Source organism: Macrobrachium nipponense, chromosome 28, assembly GCF_015104395.2.
Source record: "Macrobrachium nipponense isolate FS-2020 chromosome 28, ASM1510439v2, whole genome shotgun sequence".
Lineage (NCBI taxonomy): Eukaryota > Metazoa > Arthropoda > Malacostraca > Decapoda > Palaemonidae > Macrobrachium > Macrobrachium nipponense.
In genome coordinates, this window is record NC_087217.1 from 41,624,045 (window position 1) to 41,634,496 (window position 10,452).

General features: G+C 39.7%; 1 protein-coding gene across 1 annotated transcript; it reads left to right on the plus strand.

Annotated features, from left to right (window-relative positions):
- Positions 1-1,738: 1,738 nt before the first annotated feature.
- Positions 1,739-2,116, plus strand: LOC135201166 (uncharacterized). The gene has a single exon (XM_064230043.1). The coding sequence runs from the start codon at positions 1,739-1,741 to the stop codon at positions 2,114-2,116; it is 378 nt and encodes a 125-aa protein (XP_064086113.1).
- The last annotated feature ends 8,336 nt before the right edge of the window (positions 2,117-10,452 follow it).

The following is a 10,452-nucleotide window of genomic DNA, read 5'->3' on the forward strand; positions in this document are numbered from 1 at the left end:
ATATTGCAGGCTTTGTTGTTTTTAAGTTAAAAAACTCTTTACAGTGTGAGGTCTGCAATGATGCATTAACATTAACAGACGCTAATTTTATTCGCACCCGCATCAAATTAAAAAAAAATATGAGGGAAATGTTGTCCTGGAAGAAAACACCGGGTAGAGTTAACTTCCATAAATTAGTTAGTTCACTATTGTCAGCTTACAGAGGCAAAACAATATTTTCAGAGTTCGGTTATCACATATATGATACACAACCACTGGACAATCCACTTGCACTCATTGATTAAAGCAATAACTGCAAAATATTTGCAAGTGAGATATAATTATGCTGGTAAACAGATTACTGCTAAACTACATCAGTTTGCTTCTAACTGAACCTGCAAAACTCGTTCCTGTTTCTCCACTTTGTGTTGAATTGTTGATGGATGTTGTAGACGTGCCACAGGATACAACTTCCTTCTTCGTACTTGAGATGCTTCTTGTTTAACATGATGTGTTGTTTCTTCTTCCTCTTGTGGTGTTTATGCTTCTTGAGCCTCAAGATACGATCAAACTGGCGTCGGCCATCAGAGATACGTGTTCTTCTTAGAATTAGTAATTGTTTATTGTAACTGAAATTGTTATCGAACGAGTGAATCGTTCTCATCTGTTAAGCAGACTATGTTTAAAAATCTGCATGTGTGTGATCGATAACAGTGATTACACTGGCGGGGAATTTATAGGCGAATGAATGATTCATTCTCATCCCGCTCTACGTATATCTTTCAAGATATACACATCTCAGAGAGATGTAAAGCATTTAAAAATGCGCAATGAGGTCATACTTAGAAAATATGTTTCTCTTTAAAATTTAGTGGGTTAAGAGTTAAGTTGGCTCCGTCCTGCTAAGCTACCAATTATGTGGGGCTACTGACTGCCACCAATTATGTGCTGTTTTGCTCTTAAGCAATCACCGATTTGTTATTTTGTGATGCTACTGGGAGGCGATGACTAGTTTCTTATTAGAGATATGTTGAAGGAGAACACTATCTCCAATTTTGGGGGTTTATTTTTCGAGTTTTATCATAAAAAGACAGGAACGTGTGTATGCTCTCTAATGTTCCATTCACACATTCACGTATCAAAGGCACGTATACCCACGTATGTGATAAGTGGCCTTTGCCAGGGTAAAATAGCTACAATCAACTGGATATATGACACGGGCTGATGCACATAAAGTGAATGTATTATAATGTGCCACAAACGTACGCACCAAGCAGGCATGATCTGATGCTTACCGGAACTGGGCCAGCAAGTGGTGGTGCACCCAAAAGTAGTGTGTGGCAGCGCATGTAACACTGATGCACATATGCTGTATATGTAACGTGGTGCGTTACGGCCTTACGTCATCCTTATGATGTCCCCGCGTGCTGTGGTGGTTAAACGTAAGATATAAAAGGCCGAAATGAGCGCATGTGATGCCAGCCACTTTTACCTCACTGCAGCATCAACAAGTACTGCCACCTAATTTCTGGATCAACATGGAAAACATTGATGGAATTCGTGCACTTATAACTACAATAAGCAGGCATAGAAGAGAACTGTTGCCAGTCATCGTCGAATATATGCACATCATGGTTTTGGTGGAAATTGCAAAGGTTGTTGCAAGTCAAAAACAGAAGAAACAGAGGTGGTACAAAGGAGGGTTTGGGTGTGAGCGTACCTGCAAAAATGGATGGAGCAATGCCACTACGACAACCTGATGGAGGAACTGTCAACCAACAGTCCAGAACTGTACAGTTATTTTACCCAGATTGACAAGGACCTCTTCATTGAAATTGTTGAACGTGTCACACCCTTCACTCAGAAGAAACTTACATTCTGGAGACAACCCATTGAGCCAGGCCTGCGTGTTGCTATCATTCTATGTTTCCTTGCCACGGGTGACTTATATAAGAGTGTGCACTACTCATTCCGAGTAGCCCAGAACACCATTAGCTACATTGTACCAGAGACCAGCAGGGCCATTGTTGCTGCATACGGAGATGAGGAACTGAAGGTGCCACAAACACCTGAGGCTTGGAAGGAGGTTGCTTGGTGGTTTGAGGAACAGTGGAACTTCCCTCACGTAGAGCTGTAGAGAGCAAACACATCAGGCTCCATAGCCCTCCCCTTGGTGGTATGCATTACTTCAACTATAAGAAGTTCTATTCCATGGTTTTACTTGCAATTGCTGATGCTTTATACAAGTTCCTGTACTTGGATGTGGGTGCCATTGCTGTGGAAAGAGGAAGGAAATCTTCCCCAAACAAAGACCCTGCCATTTACAGGTAATGGATCCCCTGTAGACTATTTCCTGGTTGGTGATGATGTCTTCCCTCTGTGGAATTATCTTATGAAGCCCTACCCCGAAAGAGGCCTATCCAAGGAGGAATGGATATACAATTACAGGTTAAGTAGGGCACACAGGACTGTGGAAAACACTTTACGATTCTGGCCAACAGATTCAGAGTATTCCACAAGTCAATAGGACTCAAGCCTGACCATGCAGAGTCAGTAGTGTTGGCTGCATGTGTCCTGCACAATATTATAATAAGAAGAAATTCACGGAGACAGGAGACCCCCTTCACACATAACGTCATACCTGGTAGCTGGAGGAGTGACCCGCCTTTAGGAGCCACACCCTTCCAACTGTGCCCGGCAACACCACAAGCAGGAATGCCAAGCAGAACATAACATACTGAAATCCTACTTTTCATCTCCTGAAGGTTCCGTTCATTGGCATGAGAACAAGATTTAGTTATGTTCATGTACTTTTTATTGTAATTTCTTAGCATTGAATAGCTGATATGCTAATTTGATATTTTTGACATTTTCTTACATTGTATCCGACTCTCTTATTTTATTTTGGCTGTGCTATTTTTGTGTATTGATTTATAATTCAGTTAGTCTGTTTGGCTTCATGTCTTGTTTGTTAATGATAATCTTAGTTCATTTGTGTACTTTGAGTGTTTTAGTTGAATTAATAAAAGAAAGTTTTCAATTATATGACAATACTTACAAACTGGAACAAGAAGAGAGCCAGATATGATATTGCAAATATATGTTTAATTTTTCTAAACACTTACAACAATATATTTTAAATGCAATTATGTGTATTCATTTATAAATCAGCAATCTGTATTTACATAGTCTTTTTGGTTTCATTTGTCTTTTTCTTATTATTAATCTTTGTTCATTTGTGTACTTTTTTGTGTTCTTGTTCTCACCATTCTCACCAGACGCCAGGTAGGCCTCCAGGCCTGTCAGTCGTCCTGCTTCAGGAACAGTCTCCATTCTTGGCGATCATCATAGAGCCTCATCTCATCAACTTCCCGCAAACTAGAGCCTCTCCTCTCTACTCCTCTCTCTATGTTTTGTAGCCATCTCATTTTTGGTCTTCCTACCGGTCTCCTTCTTTCCGGTGTCCATTCCAAAAACCTTATAGGATATCGCTCCTCCTCCATTCTTTTGGTGTGTCCAAACCATCTAAGCTGTCCTCTCTCCACAAAATCTAGTATCCCCTCCACTCCCAGTTCTCTTCTAATGTCTTCATTTCGTAGCCTATCTAGTCTTGTTACACCTTTTATGAGTCTTAGGGCTTTCATTTCAGCTGCTTGAAGTTGGCTTCTAGTTCTTGATGTTAATGTCCATGATTCATGGCCATAAGTCAATATTGGTCTTAAAATAGAGAGGTATATTATGGTTTTCACTTTGCGAGGTATATTTCTGTCTTTCATTAGTGGGTAGAGCAGATCAAAGATTGTTACTGAATTTCTGTATTCGGGTAGTTGTTTCCAGTTTTGATCGTTTTGGTCACTAAACTCTACTCCTAAGTATTTGAAATTTCTACACTGTTTCAATGTCTGACCTTCTAATTCTACATCTACGTTACTTTGGTGTTCGTGATAAGTGCATGATCTCTGTCTTATTCTTGTTGATCCGCATTCCATTAGCTGTTAAGATCGCGTTCCAGTTGTTGACATTTTCTTGGAGAGATTCTGCGCTGAGGGCTATCATTGCATGGTCATCTGCATACATAAGGTTGATGGTCATATCTGCAGCTTCATCCTCGCCTAGTTCCCTCATACATTTATCTAAGAACAATATAAAAAGAAGTGGCGAAAGGACGCTGCCCTGTCTTACTCCTGATTTTATTTCAAACCAGTCTTCATTCTCTTGATTTGTTTTTACTCTGGATCTGATGTTTTGATAGGTGTTATAAATTGCTCTTATAAGTTTCTCAGGGATTCCATAGTAGGGTCTTTTAGGGCATCACCCATATTTTCATTCTTGGTACTCTATCAAAAGCCTTTTCTAGATCTATAAAAGCAATATATCTATCCCTGTCCCATTCCCAGCTCTTCTCAAATATCATCTTGAGGGAGAAAATCATATCAGTTGTCCCTCTTCCTGGTCGAAAACCGTTTTGCCATTCACCCAGCTTTGGTTCAACATATCCTCTCAATCTAGTTTCAAGTATTCTTTCATATACTTTAAAAGCATGTGACATTAGGGATATTCCTCTATAATTGCTGCAATTTGTCTTGTCACCTTTCTTATAGATTGGGCATATTAGATCTCTTCTCCAGTCTTCAGGTGGCATTTGCCCATTCCAGAGTATGTCGATTAGCTCTAGTAGCCAGATGACTCCATCCTCCCCCATGTTTTTAAGGAGCTCTGCAGGTATTGTATCCACTCCAGGGGCCTTACCATTTCTCATCCTCTTGAGAGCATTTTTTAACTCCAGTGTTGTTATGTCAGGTTCTGCATCCCCAACCACATCAAATTCTACATGCTCTTCAAGGTCATTGTTTCCGTTGTTTAGTAGTGTTTCAAAGTGATGTTTCCATCCTAATTCAATTTCTCGGGGTTCGGTTAAAATTGTCCCATCCATAGGGTCTTTGATTACATAAGAGGGTGGTTGGCTTCCCTTTCTATTGTGTTCTTGTAAAATTAATAAAAAAAATTCTCAATTATATGATAATTTTTTTTCATCAGTACATAGAAATTTGAAAAAGAACAGAGCCAGATATGATACTGCAAATATATGTTCATTCTTTCTAAACACTTATAATGATATATTTTAAATTCACTTCTACGTATATTTATTTATAAATCAGTAATCTGTATTTAGATAGTCTTTTTGTTTCATATGTCTTTTTTTTATTATTAATCTAAGTTTATTAGTGTATATTGATGTGTTCTAGCTAAATTAATAAACGAAAGTGTTCAATAAAATGCTATTTTTTTCTCATTAATACTTCGTCGAACAAGAAGATATGGCAAATATATATTTATTTTTCTCTAAAAACTTACAAAAATATTTGACACAAACATACAAAAATACAGTAAATATAAGAAATATATGCATAAAAATATGCATACGTGAAAGATAAGAAAATTAAACATACAGTAAATATAAGAAATATACACATACATAGAAACATACATCAAAGATAAGGAATTAAAACATGAAAACATACACCAAACTTAAGAAAATTAACAATACCAACAGAAATTCTTCAGGAAGGTATTGACAATTGTCCTGTTGTCGAGGTCCCTCAATGAGGACGCCACTATAGGCAGCATCACTGCAAGCTGCCCCTGCAGCATCGCCAGCTGTTACACACTGAGGCGGATGGGGTAACTACCTGAAGGTGTAGGAGGGGCACAGAAGATGACGTCACTCCAGGCTGGGTACTAACGCCCATAGATGTATGGTTTTCCAATAACACTCTGCCATGGTATGGGGTAGCATGCTTCATGGGGGCCTCATGATGACCGCTTGAGATGCTCTCACAAGCCAATGGATGGAGGCGAGGAGCTTCATTTTAAGTGGTACCCTGAGTTGCGCCACCAACCCACTACAGTCCTGGGCAAGTTCTTCTAGGGCTTTCCGCCAGGAGGTGATTTTTGGGTCCTCCTCTAGTGGATTTACGACCTTTTTAATGTCCTCCCAAACTGACTCTGTCTTCAAAATCACTGTGTCCAGGAGGACGACAATTCCACCGTCGTTGGGCTTACGTGACTTTCGACGTAGCTCTTCAATGGCAGACACTTGGTGATCAGATGAGGGGGTCGGAGTGTCAGTAGGAGGCTTGGCAGAAGCAGGCCAGGGCATCGCTTGTGCAGACTGTAAATAGATGGAACATTTATGAGAAAATGTAAAAAAATGTACTATGAATAGTATGGTTGTAATTTGATTAAATAATCAAAACTTTATAAAAAAGTTATAATCAGCATCGAAACACAATAAAATAAGACATACCATCAGAAGTCCCAACATCTTTGGCTTCCTCTGCTGTATGATATGGGGCTTGAGGAAGTGGAAGATGTTAAGATTCACTTTTCCCAGTCCATCAGCCACCTGCAGTGAGACCCCCAAAATGGCTCCTGAGGGAGGTAAACCAAGTCCGGAGTTCCTTGCCAGACATGGGCAGTTCAAGTGACCTCCCCTTCTCATCAAAGGCCCTCTACACCTACGCCTTGTCTTTGTAAGCTGTAAAACCCTTGTTGTACATGAACTCAGCCTCATTCTCCATCCCCTCCCCCACCAGCCTCTCATTTTCTTCTGAGAAGACAACAGAGGGGTACTTCTTCTGGAACTTTAGGACTGCACCAATACTAAGCCCAGGCCCTTCAAGCGTCTTTTCATCGGTGCCGGCTGTGGCATCGTCGTCATCATCCTCTGTGGCATCTTCATCCATCATGAGTTCAAGGTTGTCCTCCTCACTGTCACTTGGCATAGCCACCTCCTCACCATCAAGATTTTTCATCGTTGTCTCCTTGGTGCCTGAAGGGGTGGGTGCATGAGGTGGTGTCCTTGTGGAGGGGATATCAGCAGCTACCAGACTTGCTGGAGTATTCGAAGATCCCTTCCTTGTTCTCTCCGTGGTCTCCTTGGGCATCTCGGGCAAATCTCTATTGATGTGGATGCTGGCAGAGAGAGGCAGTAGGATGCTGATCTACTTGCCTGCCGCTCACCCCTTTTATCCCAGCATACAGCATTTCCATGTCGTCTTGGGTACCTGCGTAGTGGCGTGGTTGAAGCATCTGCTCATGCACCATGTGAACACCTGCGCTGTGCAGGGCAGGAACCCTGGAGCTGTGTTGGACCTTGTGCACGCTCCCCACAACCACACTGTCACTGCCATGTTGGTCCCACGCTTTGCATGTCAAGCCACCTAAATGATAGTTGATGCAGCCACCCACATATCTATTGAACATCTCGAAAGATTCAATGGCTCCCCACGCATGCTCGGGTGGTGTGTAACAACACCCCCGATGCCACCCCGCATGCCTACTTATGGAACATTGCGTTGTATTTACATAAGGTGTTGCCAACTACCAATTTCCGTTCGAGCATGGACATGCGTGCCTTAATCTGTGAATGTGGGAATGGAGCATAACCCTGTGCTCTAATCTGTCGAGTTACAAACACTCTCTCTCGCTTGTGTATTAATCAACAAACATACTCACTAACATTGAAATACACCTGAAATTGATTCAAGACTTGTATTATAAAGGCAATGATAAATTATCATAATTAATAATAATCAAGAGTCAGATCAGACTCGTAACAAGTATCAAGTCTGTTGTTATTTAAGATAAATATCAATAATAAGAATTCATTAAGTGATAACAGAACTTCACCTGACCTCGCTTCAGTTATTGTTTAAGTCTTTGCGATTGCTGACATATCACAACCTCAGCTAGTTACTCGCACTCGCAGTGATTCTCAAACTGGGTGCCGTGGCACTCTGGGGTGCCATAGACAGCGCCTAGGGGTGCTGCAAAATTGTTATGAGTTTTGTCTTGGCTAAATTGTCTTAATGAACATTTGAAAAAAAAAGTTTGCAAAGGACTTCATATAATTATCAGTGTAGGTAGGAAGTTACATGCTCAAACATTTTTCTCAAATAGAGGTTGATATTTCCTTTCTATACTTGGACAAATACAATACTACTACTACTACTACTACTACTACTACTACTACTACTAATATTAATAATAATAATAATAAAGTGTAACGGTCGTCTATTCATGCTCAGATTTTCTTTGTTTATACTCGTTGCCCGTCCGATACGTGGTCGGTTCTCGTCGGCTTTGTATCGCCCCAGTTTTCCACTCCCGAGTCAGTGAGGCATAATACGTCAGGCCATAAGTTCTTTGCTATTTCTGGGGTTATGTGAGGGTGAAGAAAGGGACGAAAGTGGATGTATGAGTGAAAAGGATTTGGCCATTCCAACAACAAATCAACTTCAAAAAAAGGCAAGAAAAATCGCTCCTACTCGGATAATTATTTAAGTTTCGGATTCTTCTAGTGTGGTGATGAAGTTACTCCTATGCCATTGTGCGTTATTTGTGGTGATATATTAGCTAATGAAGCAATGTTACCCAGCAAATTAAAGATGCATTTAACTCTGAAACATAATCTTCTTGCTAACAAGCCTCTGTCCTACTTTGAAGGACTTTTAAGTGAGCAAAAAAAACAGAGTGTGATGCTCTCTAAGAAAGTCAAAGTTTCTGATAAAGCACAAGAGGCCAGTTACAATGTTGCAGAGTTAGTTGTTAAAAGCATGAAACCGCATACAATAGCAGACTCTGATTCTCCCTGCATGTAGTGCCATAGTAAAAACAATGTTTGGAAGTGAAGCTGAAAAAGAAGTGAGGAAAATTAATTGGCTCAATTAAAGGATTTGTGTCATTAGTGAAGAAAGAAAACAGCAGTGTGATAACAACACATTGCTTTCTTCATCGTGAAGCGCTGGTTACAAAGACAATTAGCAATGATTTAAAATCTGTACTGGAAAAAGTTGTAAAAATGGTGAACTTTATAAAAAGTCGACTGCTGAAGTCTCGTCTGTTTGCTAAGCTATGTGAAGAGCTTGAAGCAAAACATTTGAATCTTCTTCTACATACGGAAGTAAGATGGCTGTCCAGAGGAAAGTATTGTCACGAGTATGCAAACTGAAGGAAGAGATGCTTACTTTTTTCACTCTTGAACAACAAGAGGAATTCTGTGATTTACTGGCAGATGACACTTGGTGTGCAAAATTGTCTTACTTAGCTGACATCTTTGAACTTTTAAACAAGTTAAATGCCAGCATGCAAGGAAAATCAGAAAATATTTTATCTTCCACTGATAAAATTAAAACTCTGAAAGAAAAACCGCAACTGTGGGCAAAGTAAAAGAAGGCAATTAGGACATGTTCTCACATGTTGCAGTCGCAGCAAACAGTGGTGAGATAATACCCATTATTTCTGAGCATCTTGCAGTACTGAAAAAACAACAGATATATGCACTGAAAACTATGACTGGATAAGAAACCCATTTGTTGCATCTGTATCAACCCAATCTCAGCTTACCCTCTTGGAAGAAGAGCAGTTAGTGGAAATGCGTAATGATCGTGAGCTAAAGTTATTGCACATGCAGCTGGGTTCAGATTAAGACTAAGTATCCTCATGTTGCCAAAAAAGCTCTGGTAATGTTAATCCAGTTCTCCTTCTTGCGTATGTGAGTTGGGGTTTTCTACTCTAGCAAACATTAAAACTAACAAAAGGGAAAGGCTGAAAACTCTTGAGGAAGAAATGAGAGTATGTTTGCCCACCATTCAACCCAACTTGAAACGGATCTGTCAGTCACATGAAGCACACACATCTCACTAAATTAGGTGAGTTTTTTTTTCTTTGCTTAAAGGTGATTACCATTTTTTTTTTAAATTTAGTCTGCATTCACAACTCTTTACTTCAAATCCTCTAATATGCTCTTTGTATATACTATCTATTTCTGCATGTACGGTGGTGCTGAATTTGGTTTGATTATGGATAATACAGTAATTATATTCATCAAATAAGTTAATTCATGCGATATGGTGGGAGGGTGAAGAAGGGGTGCCACGGTAATTGTTACATCAGTTTAGGGTGCCATCAATTAAAAAAGATTGAGAACCACTGTCCAGGACTGAACAATACACCGAGAATACCTTCTCACTCTTTGCCTTTCCATCTTCACACTCTCAGAATTTAAAAAAATATATCTTATATGTAATCAACGTTATTTCACATCAACATATTCTAACGTAAGATGCGTTTTCATCATAAAAACTTCAAGTGTTTTAGATAAAAATCCTCCCATTATAATCAATACTTTCCCCTTTACATCCCTTTCGAATCTTTCATAACCTTCATTGTATATTAGTACTGTCAAACTTACATCTTCATAGTACAAGCTCTGCATATATATCCACTTCTTTCTTTGTCCAGACCCATGTTTGTTATTCATCGTATATAAATCATATTCTTTTTCTGCTTTCTGCTACAACACTCGTAGGGTATCCAGAATAATAATGTACCAGCGTCTGCAGTAACCATTCTGCTCGCTCTCTCCATATACAGAGGAACACTAATTGTTGGTTTTTATAAGTATTAATA

Bases quoted from the DNA above. Each gene is read 5' to 3' on its own strand.
- LOC135201166 (XM_064230043.1), top strand. From the start codon at position 1,739: ATGGAGGAACTGTCAACCAACAGTCCAGAACTGTACAGTTATTTTACC.